The sequence below is a fragment of the Rhopalosiphum padi genome, chromosome 3 (assembly GCF_020882245.1).
Source record: "Rhopalosiphum padi isolate XX-2018 chromosome 3, ASM2088224v1, whole genome shotgun sequence".
In the NCBI taxonomy this organism is placed as follows: Eukaryota; Metazoa; Arthropoda; class Insecta; order Hemiptera; family Aphididae; genus Rhopalosiphum; species Rhopalosiphum padi.
The window spans coordinates 68,045,079-68,065,837 of NC_083599.1; the positions used below are offsets into that span (position 1 = coordinate 68,045,079).

At 26.7% G+C, this 20,759-nt stretch overlaps 2 protein-coding genes across 4 annotated transcripts; both read left to right on the top strand.

Annotated features, from left to right (window-relative positions):
- The first annotated feature begins 1,513 nt into the window (after window positions 1-1,513).
- LOC132927587 (calpain-A-like) lies at window positions 1,514-14,939 on the top strand. 3 transcript variants are annotated; one of them, XM_060992144.1, is made up of 16 exons: window positions 1,514-1,742; window positions 4,866-5,061; window positions 5,145-5,214; window positions 5,396-5,513; window positions 5,575-5,709; window positions 7,033-7,213; window positions 7,314-7,450; window positions 7,537-7,583; window positions 7,656-7,784; window positions 8,817-8,983; window positions 9,095-9,315; window positions 9,389-9,431; window positions 9,508-9,649; window positions 12,560-12,687; window positions 12,749-12,944; window positions 14,693-14,939. In XM_060992144.1, the coding sequence occupies exons 2-16, from the start codon at window positions 4,870-4,872 to the stop codon at window positions 14,776-14,778; spliced, it is 1,992 nt and encodes a 663-aa protein (XP_060848127.1). In that variant the 5' UTR covers window positions 1,514-1,742; window positions 4,866-4,869; the 3' UTR covers window positions 14,779-14,939. The 3 variants fall into 3 exon arrangements, with proteins under 3 accessions (XP_060848127.1, XP_060848125.1, XP_060848126.1); XM_060992142.1 differs by having other exon boundaries at window positions 7,537-7,784; XM_060992143.1 differs by lacking the exon at window positions 1,514-1,742 and having other exon boundaries at window positions 4,779-5,061; window positions 7,537-7,784.
- A 1,663-nt stretch (window positions 14,940-16,602) lies between these two features.
- LOC132923751 (uncharacterized) lies at window positions 16,603-17,338 on the top strand. The gene is made up of 2 exons (XM_060987707.1): window positions 16,603-16,886; window positions 16,944-17,338. Exons 1-2 carry the CDS (start codon window positions 16,805-16,807, stop codon window positions 17,240-17,242), a joined length of 381 nt encoding a protein of 126 aa, XP_060843690.1. The 5' UTR covers window positions 16,603-16,804; the 3' UTR covers window positions 17,243-17,338.
- Window positions 17,339-20,759: the final 3,421 nt, after the last annotated feature.

The window sequence follows — 20,759 nt, forward strand, 5'->3', positions numbered from 1 at the left end:
TATTAGAGCATTTATATTGTTTATACGATAATAATACTAATACAATTATATTTACTTACGGCATAATATATAGTGTTCTCACATAAAATATGTTTTGTGTGGTTCCGAGTACCTACCTACGGCGTAATAATTATCACTAGATAGTAAGATTTTATAAAAATGTTTGTGTCGCGTTCTTTTGTTACGCCATATTTAAATAATCGAGTTTCATATTGACAAAGAAACAGTACCTTTTGAACTCAATTAATGCGTATAAAATATCTACTAGCTATTTCGGTAGAGTCAAGTTCAAATACTAATTGCTAACGAAACTATATAGGTAATCTATATATATGTATATAAAAAAAATTATCATTATTATTTTATCTGTCATGATAAAATGTGTGTATACTCCCAAATGTATATTATAGAAGTAGGTTCAAAGAAATAGGTATTCTTTTATGTAGATAGGTTTTTTAAAAACTCGTGGAAGTAAAATCTATTAGACTCAACTTCGGTAACGTAACTATCCTCGTCAGCGTCCCGAGCCAAAATTTTTATTTCGCCCTACCTAATATAAATCCGATTCTTCGACCTTTGTCATTAAAACTTTGCCGTGACCAAATGTATGTTTTTTTTTATTAGATTAACCTGATTAACCCAATCACACTTGTATCACATTAAACATTTTGTTTCAAATTAAATACGAATAAAATGTACTATTACCCAAAACCAATATTATTTTATTTGTTAGTTTGCGCCCCGAGGCAACAACTGCCTCTGTTGCCCCTGCGGTAACTACGCCACTGCTCAACTTACATAGTATCGCGTCTATGTTTTTTAAATATGCGTCTATTGCAGCGGTTCTCAAACTGTGGTACGCGTACCACTAGTGGTACGCGAAAGACTTCATGGTGGTACGCGGAGGGCCGTTTTTGGATAATAAACCCATTCAATTATTTCTTCCAATTCATATCTTATTTTAAAAAACTAATAAATAAAAAATAATTATACTGCAGTTGTAGTATTTTACTGATTTATTATTTAAAATAAATGTATTTAACTATACAATTTGGAATTTGGATCGTTCTATTTTTAATCATTAGTGGTACGCGACTGATTGATAATATAGTTAAGTGGTACGTAAAAAAAAAAGTTTGAGAACCGCTGGTCTATTGCATTTATAATAGGTACTTTTCTCTACCTACTAACAATATAAGTATACCGCATCACACATTATTAAAAACATATATATAATTATTAATATGGCAAAATAACTAAACTAAATTGAATTTTTTTTTTTTCGTTGTTTGTAACTAGACACTCAAATCGTCTTGTCGTATAGTGTTTTTCGATTTGTCATTAAAATCGTTTTATAATAATATTATGACGCCCGTTGTACAATACCGTACCATCTATATACTTCGTAGTCGCCTACACGCGTAACCGTGAGATTCGTAGAATACGCTGCACAGACACAGAGACTCAGCAAATTCCGATCGCCCAAGCCGCGGCGTGTACTCGGGCACTGGACTGCAGGAGAACCGGTCACGGGTTTAGTGTAGTCTCGCAGCTCTATCGTTACGCATAGTCTCTTATCGATTTACTCGTTTCGTGTAAATTCAATTTATTGACACGGACAGACTGTGGACAATTTTTCTTTTGCGTGTAGTTCGGCATCCGGTTGTTCGTGCACATACTTACGAAAAGGATAATAAGCTAAATTAATTTATCAAAGATCAATTTTTTTCAACATTGGGCAAGTGAGTACCTCTCTAGTCTCTATCAATATATATTTACTTACTATAAATTATAATAAGTCAAATAAGTTAATACATTTAAAATTAACTTCATAAATATTAAAAATGAGTTATGAGTTAGTTATTATATATTATAATACATAAATATATAATATGTATGTACTCATTGTACTCATTAGTAACGAGTTATTATACTTGCTTAATGATATTTCTTATAGATACTTGTATAGTTATTATACTTTTAGCAATAGTATAGATGAATACCAACGTCATACTACACACAATAATCCCGGTGGTGACAAAATTATAGGTACTCAATAGGTACTTTTTATGTCTGTTATCACTTTTTGGAGTAGTAATAATGCTTCGATTTTTTACTTCAGCCCCTCTTTAAAAAGGAAAATTCATCTAGTTGGTACTTTTTGAGGGGGGGGGAGTCAAAAGTAAAAAATTACCAATAGTTTTCAAAAGCGTCGGGAAAAACCCTGAAAAAATAACGGAAAAACGGGAATTTTTACGCATAACCACTTTTTGACAAAATCGATTTTTTGATTTTGCTGTAACACAAAAACGAATCATTGTAAATACTTGAAATTTTCACCAAATGTTTATATTATGGTTATCTATTTACGATTAATTTTTTAAAATATTTTGATCTTTTTAAAGCTACTTATAGACAATTGAAATTTTCGACTTTTCTAAGTTTTTTTTTCTTAAAATGCCAATAAAAAAAATTTGGCTATCCAAAAAATCTTTAAAATTTAATATAAGGTTTATTATAAGTTGTACCTATCGTAGTAAAAAAAAATCAAAAATCGTTAGTCACAATTTTTGTTTATAAGCATTTAATGTTCAAATATTTACGAAATATATCAAAATCGCGAAAATTTGTAAGAAATTTTGAAGTTGAAAATTCATAAAATTTTTGTGATTTATACTTAAGGTTCAAAAATCCAATACAAGGTTATCTATAAGTTTTCCTTTATGTAATTGTAAAAAAAAAATTCTAGCGTCGATAAAGAAAAAAATTTATGAGCTTAAGAAATTTAATTTTTTACGAAATCGCGTAAAATAACGATATATTACAATTTAAATATAAGTAATAATAATATAATATATCCAACTAATTATCATTGACTGACAAATCATCTCCGTTCAGAATCGTTTTTCGTATACAATGATACCCGTCATTGCATTCAAATTTAACACATCCACACGACCAGTGACCTACTCTCCATCTCTACAATACAGCAGAGCGATACCCACTTGCCCACTTTTTTTTTTATTAATTCTCATAAAAAGTTTCCATAATTCTATTATTGTATAGCTTAAATTTAATAATTATTCAAAGTTTCTTAATAATTAAAAAACTACAGTTTTTGCGTTATCTATACAATGATCCGACTACAACAGACACCTGTCTATAACCGACAATTATTTTGGTTCCGAAACTGCCCGTTATATACAAGTTTCACTGTAATAGTTAAATATACTTATAATATAATAAATGCAAAAGTAAAATAAATGATTTTAATAGCTATATAAAAAAACATATCACGAAATGTTTCTGTTTCCGCTCACAATCGTTTTCGTATAAAATTATATGTAATTGAATTCAAAATTAACAGTGACCCACTATATATCTAATGTACCTACAACAGAGATGTATTCACTTGCCAAATTTTTATAATTTTACGTTTTTCGTGTATTAATTATACTTATTTCCAAGTATATTAAATATTTATGTAACCAATATTTTTGACTGATTTTCTAAACAAATATAAATATTTATTATAATTTTAAGTATTCATGTATAAAACAATAATCAATAAAGTTATGTTTATGTGTTTTATTATTTTGAACAAAAAATAAAAGTACCGACTTAGTGAAATTAAAGATAAATTTTTTTCAACATTGAGTAAGTAAGTACCTCTCTATCATTACATATTTACTTACTTTAATAAGTCAAATAGGATAATAAATTTAAAATAAACTTCATAAACATTAACAATAAGTTATAAATACTATAAAATACTTGTAAGAGTTACAGAAACTATAGGAATAGTAGATGAATACCAACATCATACGACACACAATATTCTCGGTGGTGGCATATAGTTAGGTACTCGATAATCAATATTATAGATTTATAGGTAAAATAGTTGTTACACTGTGTAGGTAGGTATAAAATATAAATGTATTATATATTTACCAAGTATTGTTTGATTTAAAATTAGAATTTTGACAACTTGTCAAAATCTCAAAAATTACAAATTATTTACTTAGTGGTTAAAAATTCATAAAAAAGTTCTGTTTGTAACAAAGATTTAAAAACATTATATAAGGTTCTTTATAAGTCTGCAAATCTATATGAAAAATAAAAACAGGAATTAAATTGATATTTGATGACTGTTTGAAGTTATAATTTTAAAAACATTCAAATTCAATTGTTATTAAAATTTGAATTATATAAATTGATATAACATTATTTTATCGTAAAAATATACATTATCATAATAGCTAATTATCTACTAATAAATAATAATTTAATGAATTTAAATATTTTCAGAAAAAAATACATCAAACTACCGTAATACCAAAAGTAAAATAAATGATTTTAATAGCTATATAAAAACATATCACGAAATATTTCTGTTTACGCTCACAATCGTTTTAGTTTTATATTGTTTTTAAGTTAGTCAAGTTAAACTAGGTTCATTATCATCACAGGGCGAGCAATTATTTTAATCGATTAATTATTTTAAGAAGCTACTGTAATGTAAAGTATAATAGAGGCTCAATAAATTGGCAATATTATTAATTTATATATTATTAAAATAATTACCAAATAACTAATAAGTAAAGTATATTGAATGTATAGTTTAGATATTATGTTATCTGTTGCATATTATTTTAAGGCACATTGACCTTTAAATTCAAACAAAATTATATTATTCTTAGAAGTTAGAACCACAATAATTAGGTATTTAATGTATTTTAGATAGTAAGAATGTATATTATATTTGTTACATGTACGTTGGTCTTATGTCTCAGTGAAACAAACTAGTATTGTTTAGGTTTATATCAATTTATTCTTTGTAAAATAAAATACATTAAATTCTTTAGTAAAATGTCAAATATTGTCGAACGGGATTCTGGTGTTCGACAGAGACCTGCTGAATATGTTCAAAACTTTGAAGTGCTTCGAAGTCAATGCTTAAAAGAAAAAATACTGTTCAGAGATCCGGAATTCGATACATACGATTTGTCTGTACATTATAAAAATCTCCGGAAAAATCAGCTTGAATGGAAAAGACCAAACGTGAGAATATATTTGAAATACGTTCTGTTAAAAATGTAATATTTATTCGATAAAAATTATATTAAAAATTGTATATACTATAGGAAATTTCAAACAATCCCAAATTTTTTGTGGAGGGAGTTTCAAGATTCGATGTAAGGCAAGGACTATTAGGTAAATAAAAGGAAAAGTTTATTGTTTTTAACTGTTTATGAGTATTGATTTTGATATTTATTTATAAATAAAATATTTTTATTCCATATATTATATAATTAAAAGTTTATCAATGATAATTATAAATATTAATATGCACATAACAACATAACTAATGTAAACATTTTTTTTATTGCGGAAGGCGACTGTTGGTTATTAGCCGCAATAGCCAATTTAACTTTGAACGAAAAACTCTTTTATCAAGTAGTACCAAATGATCAAGGATTTGATAATAAATACGCGGGTATATTTCACTTTAGGTAAATGTATTATTTATTTTATTTGATATTTGGATCGTATTTTATTCTTTGGTTATTTTAGGTTTTGGCAGTACGGCAAATGGATTGACGTGGTTATTGACGATCGTTTACCGACTTATGAAGGAAAGTTAATGTTTCTTCAATCAGCAATGAAAAATGAATTTTGGAGTGCTCTGTTGGAAAAAGCTTATGCCAAGTAAATAATTAGAACGATTAATTTAAAACAGTTAAAACTACCTGATCTCATTAAAATCATAAGTGTACATATTATAGTGGTTTTTAATTTTCGACTTAAAATTAGGTCAATTTTAAATTTTAAAATGTAAATAAAACCTGTGGAATGTATTGGCAGTAGTCAAAATTTAAAATTTGAATGTCTATTAAATATAATTGTACTCGTATATTTTTAAATTTGTAGATTCTAGTAAGAACTATTTATCCTAATAAATGGCATAAATAAAAATCTTGTATACAAATTTTCAAGCGTTAACTAAATATATTATAAGAAAAATAATATTTTTGGAAATTCAGCTTTTTTATAATTGTTGTAAGAAAATTCATATCAAATTTTTTATTAAAATTTAATCCTTTATCATGAAAATTAATAATGGTATGAACTTTAACTACAAAATAATTTGCAATTTTTAACTTCAGACGTTTATAAAAATAGATAATTTCTATGTAACATTTCAAATACCTTAAAAATAGATAATTAGTTGTCTTAATGTTTTAAAAAAAGTTCTCAGTTACCTAATAATAATGACTTAAATAACAGAAAATATTTCAAGTTACTACAATCATTATTTTTGAATAATAATAAAATGACAAATGATTATTGAGACTTTTTGTTGTCTTTTATTTTTTTAAGTTCTAATACATTAACTTAAGAAGAATATTGTATTAAATTTTACAAATTTTATACTATATATATATATTGCAAATGTGTGTAATTTTAAATAAATTCATTATTTGAGTTTTAAATGATAATATAAAAATTGCGACTGTATTTTACTATTTTACTAACTGTATTAGGTACTTATAACAAAAATTAACCTTATGTTAAATTTTTGAGATGTTTTTGCCATAGTTCTTGCCAAAGTTTGGGTACACATAAAATTAATTTTTTTTATTAATTTGAAAAGTTTAACTAAATAAATATCTCAAAAAGAGGCATTATATTTTTAAAATTGTATCATATCTAATAGATAATAATATATATATATATTATGGTAAAACCTTCAAGCCTGTAAAATGATTGATTTTTTTTTTATATATCCTAATAAATTTGTAAGGTACTGAGTATTTTTACTTTTGATTTATTCAACACATGATTAAGATTAAATATTTAACTAGAATAACTAGAATACTAGATGCTGCCTTAGAAGTTAAAGATAATTTTTTTTTTATTATTATCACGTATACACAAGGTACTCAAAAAACACACTTTATTAAATACATTTATTGCATTACTCAAAATCTAATAATCTAAAAAAAAAAAAAAAATATATTTATATACTAGAATCCACGGATCATATGAAGCTTTGAAGGGAGGTTTTACAATGGAGGCTATGGGAGATTTCACCGGAGGTGTGTCAGAAATGTATGATTTAAATGATGCAAAACCAAATTTATTCACGATTATGCTAAATTCTATTCAACGACAATCGCTCATGTGTGGCTCAATATTAAATTCAAAAAAGGTTAATTATTTAATTTTATACAAAATAAAATTTCCTTTATAATTTTATTCATTCAAGATAATATTTTTAAATTGTGTATATAAATGTATTGTTGTTATAGCTTGATCTAAAGGAAAAAGGATTATGTGAAGGTCATGCGTACAGTATTACTAAGCTAACAAAGTTTGGTATAATATGTTTGATTAGACTTCGAAATCCTTGGGGAAAATATGAATGGAAAGGTCCTTGGAGTGATAAGTAAGCTTTTTATTATTATATCACGTCTTATTTTATATTATTTATAAACTTTTAATTTAATTAATTAATTTAAAAATATTTTGTAGATCTGCTGAGTGGTTATCTGTACCACACACAAAAAAAGAATCAATAGGTATGGTACTAGATGACGATGGAGAGTTTTGGATGTCATTCGATGATTTTTTGAAATATTTCTCTTTATTAGAAATTTGTAATTTAGCACCTGACGATCTAAAGAGAGAGCAAAATGGAACATGCTCTACATGGGATTTGAGTGTATTTGAAGGTGAATGGGTCCGAGGCGCAACCGCCGGCGGATGTGATATATTTCAAGGTACAACTATTTTAAATAACAGATTTTGTTGTTTGGGGTCGTGTTAGATTCGCATTGGCTAGGAGAACTGCAGTGAAGATTTTCAGAACTTTATCTTTCATAGTTAATTTACTACAGAACTTCAAAAAAAAAATTAAAACACATTTTATTGGGTATTTTTTTATGTTTTTCAGATTTATAGCTTTATAGTGAGTTGACCATTGAAGATAAAGTTCTGAAAATCTTCACAGCACTTCTCCTAGCCAATGTGAATCTAACAAGACCCCAAATTACAAAATCTGTTTTCAAGTTTCGGTAATCTAACACGCTAAATGAAAATCTAACAAAAAATAACTATTTTTTTAACTGTAAAAAATAAAATTTCACAAAATCGCAAATTTTGTATCTACTTAATCTCCCTTTTTAATGAGCTATCAATCAACTTTTTAGTTATAATAGTTTTGGAGAAAAGTTAAAAAAATAGAAATTTTGGAACTGTTCACGCCGACGTTTTTGTGGATTCAAATCGTTATACCGCTTGGGTGTGATATCGGATCTCTCTCAATAATATTTTATGTTAAAGCTAGCTTAATTATCCACCTACTCATTACAACTGAATTACATTTTAATAATTTTCCTATTTAACAAAAATTCTCGAAGTTTTAAAAATTCAGACTTTTTTCATTTCAATTACCATACTTACTTGATTAAAAATCAAGAAAGTAATAATATAAATAAAATATTCTTCATTTTGTTTACTAATCAAATCAAATAAAAATAAATACCTCAATAATATATGTATTTTGTTTACTTGGCACTTTCAGTACTGGCCATTGTGTACAATAACTAGTCTTTATATATATATGTATTATTTACTTTGGCCAAACATCTTAAACATTGTATACAATGTCCGGGCATTGTATTACAACGATTGATTTATCCACTTGGACCATAACATATATATTTATATATTCAATAGTTGTTAACTATAATATTTTTTAGTAGTATACTAAATGCTATGATAAATATGTTTATTTAATGTTAAATATTTAGAATCGTTTTCAAGCAATCCTCAATACAATATAACATTAGAAGATTCTGATGATAGTGACAATGAAAATATGTGCACTGTAATTATTTCATTAATGAAAAAGTACAGGCAACGCCATCGTAATAAAGGGGATTTGAATTCATTTTCAATTAATATTATTTTGTTTGATGTAAGACTTAAAATACAAAACTTCTTAAATTTAGTTTTAATATTTTTATAATAATACTGTTCATTTGCACAATATTTTTTTTAATGATACTCTATCTATTTTATTGATTAGCTCAACAAATCAAATTCTGTGCCGAAACCATTAGACATGGATTTTTTTAACAATAATACTGCTTTATATAAGTTCCATTCTCTTAAGTACAACCCAAGAGAAATTTCTAAGAGACTAAAGGTACCACCTGATAAATATTGTATTGTACCTTGTACAACTAACCAGAATGAACAAGGGGAGTTTTTACTCAGAGTTTATTCAGAAAAAAAAAACAATTTGGAGTAAGTGATAGAGGGATCTCTAATATATTTTTAAAATTATGATTCGGTGTTATAATAAATTATATTTTTGTAGGGAGTTCGATAACGAAGTAGGAATGTGTCCAATCAATGATAAGGTAAATAATAAAAAATAGGATTAAATACTAAATGAAAAATGGAGTTGTCTTTTATAAAACATACATTTATTCTTAGTTCAAAAAATTGGCGCTTTACACAAATAAAAATGAGGATTCGAATGAAAAATTAAAAAAATACTTCCTCAAAGTAGCTGGGAGTGATAAAGAGGTCGATTGGATGGAACTTAAGGATATTTTGGATGTTGCCATGAAACAAGGTATGTACTATATGACTGTTATGACTTATGAACTTATTAACTATTTTACAAAATGATTATCTGGCACCGATTTATTGACTGTTTTTTGAATTGTTGTATTGGTAAATTGTTGGTATAGGCATGTTTTAACTTTCCTAAGAGTCACAACTTATTTTATAAACATGACATTGTTTTACAATAATTTGGTATTTATTAATTGTATTCTCTAATGGAGCCAATGGAGGGTAAGTGGATTAGTATTGAGCCCCCTTCCCTCAAAACATTGTTCAACCATTGCTCTTATCTATACCTTATTTTGTTATTATTTTAAATTTTACTTACCACACATTTCATAAGTCATAAAACAAATAAAGAAATAATATGATATCAACATTTTTAATATAATTATATAAACTTATGCTTTATGCACAATAATAATATTACAATAAATAAAAATGAAAATACATTTATAAAATTAACAATTTTGTAAATATGTTGAATACATTTATTAAAATTATTATATGAAATATTGGGTAAATATTTTTGCAAACTATAAATTATAATATTTTTTATAAAATATGCTTTGACTTTTGTTTAGCGAATTGGCCGATATACATCCATCCCATGAAATAGATTCAAGCAAAACAATTTAAAAATTAAGAATGGCAAATGAATTTAAAAAAGTATATCACAAATAATTTTTGATTTTTTTAAGGGCGAAAATCGTCTTTCGGCAGTGGCGGCATCAGATGTTTTCTATTGTGGGTGGTGGGGAGCCCACGATACCGGGCGAAATTTTTGATGGGGGGACATTTATGTATGGTTACTCGATAATTGGTAAAAAATGGCACGGTAATAAACGACAAGGTGAAAAACGTTAATTTTGGTTAAAAGAAATAAAAATAATTGTCGTTATAAATAAAATTATTTTTAAATATATATAGAAATTCGAAAGCACATTTGTTGAAATAAACTTAACATTTATATTAATTTTTACACTTTAGGTTTTGATTAAGTGATGTTAAAATTTATATTAAATAGGTAATAATATAACTTAATTAAGTATATTTATTTCTAAATGCGCAAAAAAAGCATATTTAATATTATAGTCAAACTTAAAATAATAATACATTAATACTCAAGTATACAAACTCTTTAAAGTAATTAATATTATTTGATATATTAATAATAATTTACTACTTCTTTATTTACTTACATATTTTTAACACTAAATTATAGAGGAGGCAATGGAGAGGAAATATAGAAATATAGGGGGGCACTTAACCCCCATTTAGTGCCGCTCCTGTCTTTCGGCGGAACAGTTGAATATGGCAGAGTGCCAGAGTATAATACAATCGTAATGCAATTTCAATATTAGAAAAAAAATTATCCAACACTTAGTTTCTCGAAATTGTCAATATAATTTATTGTGTATTTGGTTTAGCTTGGTTTGATTCATCTAATTTGGGGAAAATAAAATTCACTTTAAAATTCAATTGCAATGAAGACTAAAGAGGTTTATTTAAAAAAAATAATTTGTTTGTTTTTTTTTTATAATTTCATTTTTGCGTTTCGCGCTCTTCTTTTTAAAGACTTTATTACTTGAACGCACAACCGATTAGCTTTTTCGCCAGGGAGTGAATATATTTTAAATATGTAAAATATAAAAATACAAGTAAAATTATAAAATTATAGTAAAGAAAATGAATAAGTTTGTATAAACGGTTGACAAATTAGTAATAATATTACATTAAAAACAAAAATAATCGATGGATATCAATCGATTGAATATTATGGTGTATGTGCGCCGAAAAACCTAACTAGGTTATTTGATATTCGTTTGCTCGTATAGTCGTACCGCATTTATCGCGTACAATGGGTAAACTAAAATATTTTCTAACGTTTGAATAATAATTGTTCACATTTGTCGGGGGAAATGTTATCCACAGTAATTTAACCATTTTATTGCTATTATTTTGTGTAGTGTGTACAATTTTGTGTAAATTAGTTGAAACGCGTAAGTGAATGCGCGAGCCCACATCACACACAATCGTAATCGCCAATAGTATTTTTTCTCTGAATAGGAAATTCTTTAATTTCTTTCATATCTTTCCAGATATCACAATACTATAGTCCATGATTGGTATATTTTAATAAAAGGCATTTATATACCTATCCAATATACCAACAAAAAAACTACAAGCTAGTAAAGTAGTAATGCGATAAGTAATTTTAAAATATATTTAAATTTGTTATGAAGCTCACTTAATTAAGAGCAATTTTTTTCTACTTTCTACTTTTTCTACTTCCATATAATCACTGGTAATCACTGTTTAAAAATTTACCAACTTTTATACTTTTAAAAACAAATTTAAAAAGAAAATGAGTGTAAAATTCTGGAAAAGTAGGACGTTTGATATCAAGTAAACTTTATAGCGATATATTCATTATGTTTTCAGATTTTTATGGAATTAGTTATAGGATATGATTTCGTTAAAACAGTTATTATTGGATACTCTCAATTGACTGTTAAAAAAAATTTCTGGCTTAATAAACGTAAAAAATTTAAATATGTAATTAAATTTGTAATTTGTAATTCTGAGCTGTAGAAATTTAACCTAAAACAATATATAGATACGTAATTTATCAAGAAATTGTTTCACTAAAATAATATAATAATATTAATGAGGTATTTAAAGACCTTTAATAGGAGGCTATTTAATTTAATCATAATAATTAATTATAATAATATAACTATTATACGTATTAGATATTTAATTATATTATTAAAATAAATATGAAAACTTATCAAACAATTATTCCGTCTTATTTCTTTATATCAAAGAGTTACCTTAATAATTGAAACGTTAGTGACTGTATGTTCAGCTATATACTAAGCATGTTATTAACTAACATTTTTGATATTTATAGAACCCGGGAACATACGATTTTCAAATGATGTATGTCGTTGTTTGATTGCTATGATGGATTGGGATAGATCAGGTAAACTTGGTTTTAAAGAATTTCAATCATTATGGTTGAACATTAAACACTGGAAGGTAAGTCACATATTTAATAAAAATTTAATGTTATTTTAAAATATGTTCTATATTGTTTTAGGTTGTTTTTAAATCATACGATATAAAGAACAAGGGATATATCAAAGGATATCACTTAAGGTCAGCATTAAGTTCGGTTGGTTACTCTATTAAAACACGTACCATAAACACTATGTGTCATCGGTACGCGAGCAGAAAAGGATATATAATGTTTGATGATTTCATCATGTGCGCTATAAGACTTAAAACCACTATAGGTTAGTTAAAATTAGATTCAGAAATAATCATTAATATAAAAAAAATGTATGTTATTAAGGGCCCTCGTGTTTTAAGAGGAATGATCTGTGTAGGCAAATTTATATGACTGCGTTTTGGTGATTGGTAATTTTTTTAAGTATCTTAAAACGACATATAAGATGACTGATATTGCAAAAACTGCAGTGTATGTTTACAGTACAACAGTTCAAATTTAAAATTTAAATAATATAATATTCTTATGTTCATTGATATTATTATTTATTACTAAAATACATATATTAAAAATCCTTTTGTTTCCAATATAGTAAACTTGTATATGAATCAAAATTGATCTAACTAATGTCTTATAATTTCGTTAAGTGATTAGGTCCAAATACAATAAACCGGATACTTCTATAATAATTTTAGTTTTATAATTAGTCAAATTCATGTAACTATTTTAAACAAACAACTATGATAAATTTATTATGTAAATCTATGATATTACATGTTTATTAGTCATACGATAATTGCTATCAAATCATTGCATTCTAAAAGCTAATTTTAGGAACCTCATATCATGAAATGATTTTAAATTGTACTTTACATTTTTCTTTGGTTACAATAGCAGGTAAATTTCACTAGTACTTACTTTTCGGTGGAGTATGATTGCGCGCGTTTTACCTTTTTGGGCATACGATTGCGCGCGGTGCCGGAATAACAAAGAACATGCTTTTGACTATTCAAAAGCGTACGATTGCGCGTGAAATTGGATGCGACGTTGCCAACTTATTATTAAAATTTAAAATAATTATTATTATTAAAAAAATTATAAAAAAATTTATTATTGTATTTATTTCTTATAACATTGTACAAAAATAATCATTAAAAAAAATCGTTATAATAAAATAATATAAAATATTCGAATAGATATCGAAAAAAATTTAAATGTTAAAGCCCTGATACCTATTTCCAATTATGGCTAAATACTTAAGTAAGTTTTCTGGTCTTTTATTTTTTAGATATTCTTCGTGTTGTTTACTCACAAATTCGATTTTCTTTAGTTCTTCCTTTTATTATGGCTTGATTTTTCCTTTGGAAATGGTTGATAATTTAGTGACGGTTTCTGCCGTGTTTCCATAAGCGTACTTATAACAACAAATGTCGGAGGATGAGCACTAGTAAACTGGGCGTTATATGTTCTATGGAAACGTTCAGCCCCGTACGGATCGCTACAATTGGAACCTAATCGGATATTTACCATGCACCTATAATCTATATATTTGGCAACGTTGCTACTTGCGTAGAAGCAAAAATAATTTATCACGCTCAATCGTACACTTAAAAAGGTACCGTTGATAAGGACCGCGAGCAATCGCATTGCAGCCTTACTTTTGACCTATACAATAAATGTTCTATTGTTTTTACTAATCATTTTTTAAAATTTTTATGTTAAAACTAAATTTGATTATTATGGCACACATTTCAAATCTAAAATTAATTACATGACGAGTCAATTTGCATAGGCTATTTTTTGTTGCTTTAATGTTTGATACTCTAATTAATATCAACTCACGTGGATCATAATATAGTAATACATTTGTAAAGTAACGTTCTGTTGTGTGATAAAGTAGATTGAGTATAATACTTAATTGTTCTAATTATTAACCTAATACATAGTTGACACATTTAATTTAATTTTATTATTTTGTATTATACCTACACTTTTTTTTACTGAATTAAAAAATTGTTAAATTTTTATTTTTAGACATATTCAAAGAACGTGATCCTGGTAATAAAAATGTGGCTTCATTTACATTGGAAGAATGGGTGGAAAAAACATTTCACTCATAGCTTTAAACATAAATTGAGTTTTGTTTTTACGAACTTAATATTTGTTATAATATTACAATACTGTTTACCATTACCGGCGTTATAGTTCATAAGTTTGATTGAGCGTTAATCATGAAAATATAATTTATCAATAATAATATTATACAATACAATATTGAATATTTTTAAATTGTTTTTTAATGTTATGAACATAGTATTCAAATAATCTTACCGATTAGAGCTTTAAATATTAAATAGTGTAACGTCCCCTCTTCACCGGGCGTTCGTCTCTCGAACCCTACGGATTTAAGTTCTGTTTATTTTTTCGAGGTCTCGAGTACTCGACCTCGGTGTGTAATATTAATACTAAGAGATCAGGGTTACCTTATTGAAGTAAGCACATAGGTATAAGATATATAAATATATAATATAATAAGTGACTTAGTGACAGATATATAATTATTAATGGTTTACCGATCCGGGTAGATGATGACATGCCGTGAGTGTGGATCGTTGATGGGGCCGTCGGATCGTCGCGGAGTCGATGTTAATGTTGTCGTTGTTTCCGTGTCGCACACACTCTCCTCACACACTCTCTCGGTCATCATTATATACGCCGCTGCCGTGTGCCTAAACCCTTAGTCAGCAGTCAGCTGCGATCGCTATTCCTCACACTCAGCATATTAGGTAGCGGGTGCCCTACTTAAGGAATAATGTACGATGCCGATAGACGGCAATCGTTACAATAGTATATCGAAATTGTTTTGTAAGTAGTATAAAGATGTACACACGATAAGAAGAATACACGTTTTGTTTAAACCGTTAGCAAACACAAATTGGGGTTATAGAAATGTAATAAACTAATAACAGATAAGTACATACTACAACGTACAGTAATCTCAGTGGCTTTACAGATTTACTCAATATAAAATCTATGTTTCACTGTGTAATGATCGAGAAAATGCTAGTAAGTTAGTCGGGGACTATTATATATTTCTAAATCATTACTTGTTAAATAATTATAAATTGATGTTTTATGTCGACTTGCTTGTTGCAATCGCAGTTCGTATTCAAGATATAACGTGATGTGACTGATTTATATATTTAAATAATTACACCTTTATTTTTAAATTAACTATTTATATTTAACTTAATAGTTTATTTTATAAAGACATGAATTATACATTAACAAATGTTTTAACAAATTTTAACAATTATTTAATTGTATACGCCTTTTGTTTAACGATCTGCGTAGTCTTTTACACTCGCTTTTGAATCCTTATACAAAAATGACGGTAACAACACACACCGGGGCTGTCGGCGACTACCAGTCTCCTTATATATCTAATTCTTATACAGATAAGACTATGTGCGTGTGTATATGTGCATATGTGTGAGTTTTATCTTATATTTAAAGCTATCAATTATTATAATTATTGTACATATGTTATTATTACAATTATTATATATATTATTGTATACTATAAAATATTATTTATTATACATTTAACATCTAAGATATATGATGGCTAAGCGCACATCATTACATCCACCCTAGTCCTTTTTTACTTAGTCTTTAGTCCGCTATCTAATGCATGCCATGGCTATGCCTTCGGCAGCCGGCGTATGATAGCGGTTAGGGGGGCTGGGTCCCGCGCCTGTCGTCGTCGTCGTAGTAGTCGGAAATATAAATGTACATTTACATTTCGGGCAAGCACCAAGCTCGATTTTTTTCATGACGCAATAACGTATATATATACATATACTGATATATTTTTTATTATAAATAATTAGGTAATTATAATTAAAAAGAACAATACACATCGATTATGATGATCTTTGATATTTACGTAATTATAACAAAAAACTCTATGTATTATTTTACTATATAAAGGCGTACTACATTATACACATTCATTATACGACAATATTTCAGAGTGTGATTTTCTATTATTATTTTCGTATAAATTTTCTCGTGCATTACGTATTTTTTATTAAATATGAACCATAACAGCGATTTCGAATCAGGAGCACTTTTGGACTTGGAATGTTCCCAAACTTTCAAACCAACACAGACATTAGCCAATTTTTTGGAAGCAACGGAAACGGAGTTACAAGCCGAACGAATGGTAATTATTACAAACGTAATTTTTTTTAATTGAAAATTTAATTATTTTTTTTAATAGTCGACACCGGTGAAAACGGCCAAAGTTGGTATCAAGAGGAACATACATCAAGTACAACAGAATCTGGAACTCCGGTGTTCGAAAAGAGCGAAACCGACGAGTTCTTCGAAGAACTTGAAAAGTTCATCAGTGCCTCCGACGACTACGGAGACAGCGACACCGACGGAACAAGCCGAAGTTTCGAAAGGAGAGCAACGCCGTCTCACGATGTTGGAATTGCCAATAACAAAATTGTTGAGTTGGGTCAAGATGAACATAGGGAAAAATCTCCGGGATTCGGAGATTTTTTTTTGAATTAATGAAAGTCATATTCAACCTGCCAACAGAGTCAGAAGATCCTACATTTTACCCACTGACGATAATAATTTTGATGATGACAGTAATTTTACCGAAACAAATACCCGACATGTAAATATATTAATAATATAAAAATTTTTATTTTTATTAATTAATATTTTTTTTAGTCTACACCCGAAGAAGTGGACGACCTATATACCGGAGACAGTGACGGCGATGACGGAGATGAAAACAACGAACTTTCAACCAATAATCCCTCAATTTACAAAATTGTTGACGAATCTCAGGTTGAAAGTAAAAACCTCATACAACGAGCTGCCGATCAACTCGCTCGTTACGATTGGCCAGGAAACATTATATATAATCATTATATTTATCTATGTAACATTTCTTTAACATATTATCTAAAAGTATAGCTGCAATCTGCATTTAATATTGTCGATAAATGACAAATTACATTATTTTAATTTTTTTTAATTATATAGTAATGAATTTTTTTACATTTTTACTCTTAAACATTTTTTAACCCTTTGCTGACCAATTCGTACTATTGAAACATGATAAAATAAACCTTTACTATTTAATTTCAATATATTATTTCAACGGACTTATAAGTCCCATTGGTCTGTTGTGACTTCAAATTTGTTTTTACTATCGTTGACGGGTAACGCGTTCCAACTAACGTCTCATCACTCGTCGTATCTTGTACGTTTTACCGTGTATACATTTAAAAAGTAGAGTGATTTTGAAATAGAAACTTTTAGAAATTTCTGGTGACAATCGTGGACGTACGGATATTGAAAATGATAATTAATAGTGATGATGAATACATCATTGATATAATATTTATAAAGCCAAATATTTCATATTGTATGATAAATGTACAATTTACAAGGACATAAAAAAATATTTAACATATAAATTTTAGATTTGAAATGTTTTAATTAAAATAAAATATGATAACAATTAATTAAAATATTTATAGATTAATTTATTATGATCATTCTTTTCATATAAATTTAAAAAATAAAAAAATTACAATTTCTTTACAATCTCCATTAAAAATAATCAAATTAATTTTCTGTAAAAGATCAATAGGACTTTTAGATCTGCATCGTAAAGGACCAATGAGATTTATTTGTCCCAACTCTTAAAAAACTATACATTTTCAAAAAAACTTTTTTTTTGGTTTTGAAATTTATCGAAGAAATACAAAATCATTATTGTGCAGAAAAAAAATCACACTTTTATTAATCTAGAAAGGATTAAATTATATAAGTACAAATGACAAATTACAATTAACGACAATATTAAATGCAGATTACAGCTATATTTTTAGATAATAGGTATATTAAAGAAATGTTACATAGATAATATAATATTAATGATATTATATAATATAATATGATATTATTGTAATGATAATATTTAATTATGTAAATCATAATAAAATAACGAATATTGACAAATTTTGATAATTTTCTTTACCAATATGCAGTATATAATTAGTATGAATTTCTACAACAATTTTAAAAATATGTACGATCATCGTTCAGCGGCTATGCGGTTATTTAAAAACATTTCTTATATGTTAGATTACATTTCGAATAATTTGTTTTAAAATTAATTACATTATGCATAATTTGAAAATATTACTAATACAGGAGTAATGAATTTTACTACTAAAATATTTTTATTCAATTATTTTATTGAAATTTTAGTAACATCTTGCACAGTGACGTTATAAAAAATGTCATTATAGGGATTAACATGTTTTTAGTAGAAAACTGTAAACTTTATCACTTGCAAAAATTAACCTTTAACTCTATTAAGAACACAATTATTTATAATACTAAAGTTGGATTTTACTAATTCTTTTAGATTTTGAACGGAGTGATGAATGTATTGATTCTACAAAGATGTGTTTTATTTTTTTATTTTTGTGTCTGTCATCACGTTTTAGAGTAGTAATAATGCTTTGATTTTTGACTTCAGCCCTTCTTTGAAAAGGGAAATTCATGTAGTTGGTACTTTAGGGGAGGGAGGGGGGGGTCAAAAGTAAAAAATGGCTAGTAGTTTTCAAAAACGAAAGGAAAAACCCTGAAAAAATAACGGAAAAAACGGGAATTTTTACGCATAACCACTTTTCGACAAAATCGATTTTTTTAATTTGCTGTAACTCAAAAGCAACTTGAAATTTTCACCAAATGTTTATATTAGCGTTATCTATTTATGATTCAATTTTCAAAATATTTAAAACTTTTTAAAACTATTTATAAACCATTATAATTATCGATTTTTCTAAATTTTTCTTGAAATGCCGATAAAAAAATTTTGGCTTTCCAAAAAATTTTAAAATTTAATAAAAGGTTTATTATAAGTTGTACTTTCATAGTAAAAAAAAATCAAAAATCGTTAGTCACAATTTTTGTTTATCAGGATTTAAAGTTCAAATGTTTACGAAATTTATCAAAACCGTGAAAATTTGCAATGAATTTTGAAGTTGAAAATTCATAAAATTTTTGTGATTTATACCTAAGGTTAGAAAACTCAATACAAGGTTATCCATAAGTTTTCTTCAAGTAAATGTAAAAAAAAATTCCAGCGTCAATATAAAAAAAATGTTATGAGCTTATTTTATGAAATTTAATTTTTTACGAAATCGCGTAAAATAACGATATATTAAAATTTAAATATAATATATCCTACTAATTATCATTGACTGACAAATCATCTCCGTTCAGAATCGTTTTTCATATACAATGATACCTGTCATTGCATTCAAATTGAACACATCCATTATAGTGACCAGTGACCTACTCTTCGTCTCTAATATACAGCAGAGCGATACCCATTTACCCACTTTTTTAAATTATAATAATTTAAAAAAGTGCGTAGTTAGTTAGTTTTTTAAATTGTTTTAAATTTGTTTAATTTTTAAAGTATAATAAATAATGTCATTAGTTTTTTATACATGTAGTCAATTGTTTTATTATAATAGTGAATTGTTTTACTAATTGTTGTAATTAATAAATTAATTTTTAAGATAAGTATAACAATGAAACGTCGCGGACGTCCTCGTTCTGTTTCTATAGAGGAAGCGATTTCTGCTATTATGTCATTTAAAGAAGAAATAGTTTTAGACTTTGGTAAGCAACCATTATATTATTAAATTATGTATCTAAATATATTATAATAGATAACTTATACAATTGTAAAATTGGTAAATATTAAAAATTAAATTAAAATTTATGTTTTTAAGTTAACATTCTGTTTAATTACATATTAGTAAAGTTTTAATTTTAATTCTAATTTTAATTACTAACAATATAACAATGAAAATATTTTTTTATTATATGTATATAATGTGATATAGGAATCCCAGGACCAACTGCTTCAGTTTGGAACAGTATTTCCCAAATGGAAAATTTAAAGGGAGATGATGGTAAACCAAAGTTATCCGCAAATGCGATTTATACCATGGTGTGTAAAAATTATTACAACATTAAAGAGTTACTA

Coding starts and splice junctions, on each gene's coding strand:
- LOC132923751 (XM_060987707.1), top strand. CDS start 16,805: ATGTTCCCAAACTTTCAAACCAACACAGACATTAGCCAATTTTTTGGA. Junction 16,887..16,943: donor AGTTACAAGCCGAACGAATG/GTAATTATTACA, acceptor TTTTTTTAATAG/TCGACACCGGTGAAAACGGC.
- LOC132927587 (XM_060992142.1), top strand. CDS start 4,870: ATGTCAAATATTGTCGAACGGGATTCTGGTGTTCGACAGAGACCTGCT. Junction 8,984..9,094: donor TTAATATTATTTTGTTTGAT/GTAAGACTTAAA, acceptor TTTATTGATTAG/CTCAACAAATCAAATTCTGT. Junction 12,945..14,692: donor AAGACTTAAAACCACTATAG/GTTAGTTAAAAT, acceptor TTTTATTTTTAG/ACATATTCAAAGAACGTGAT.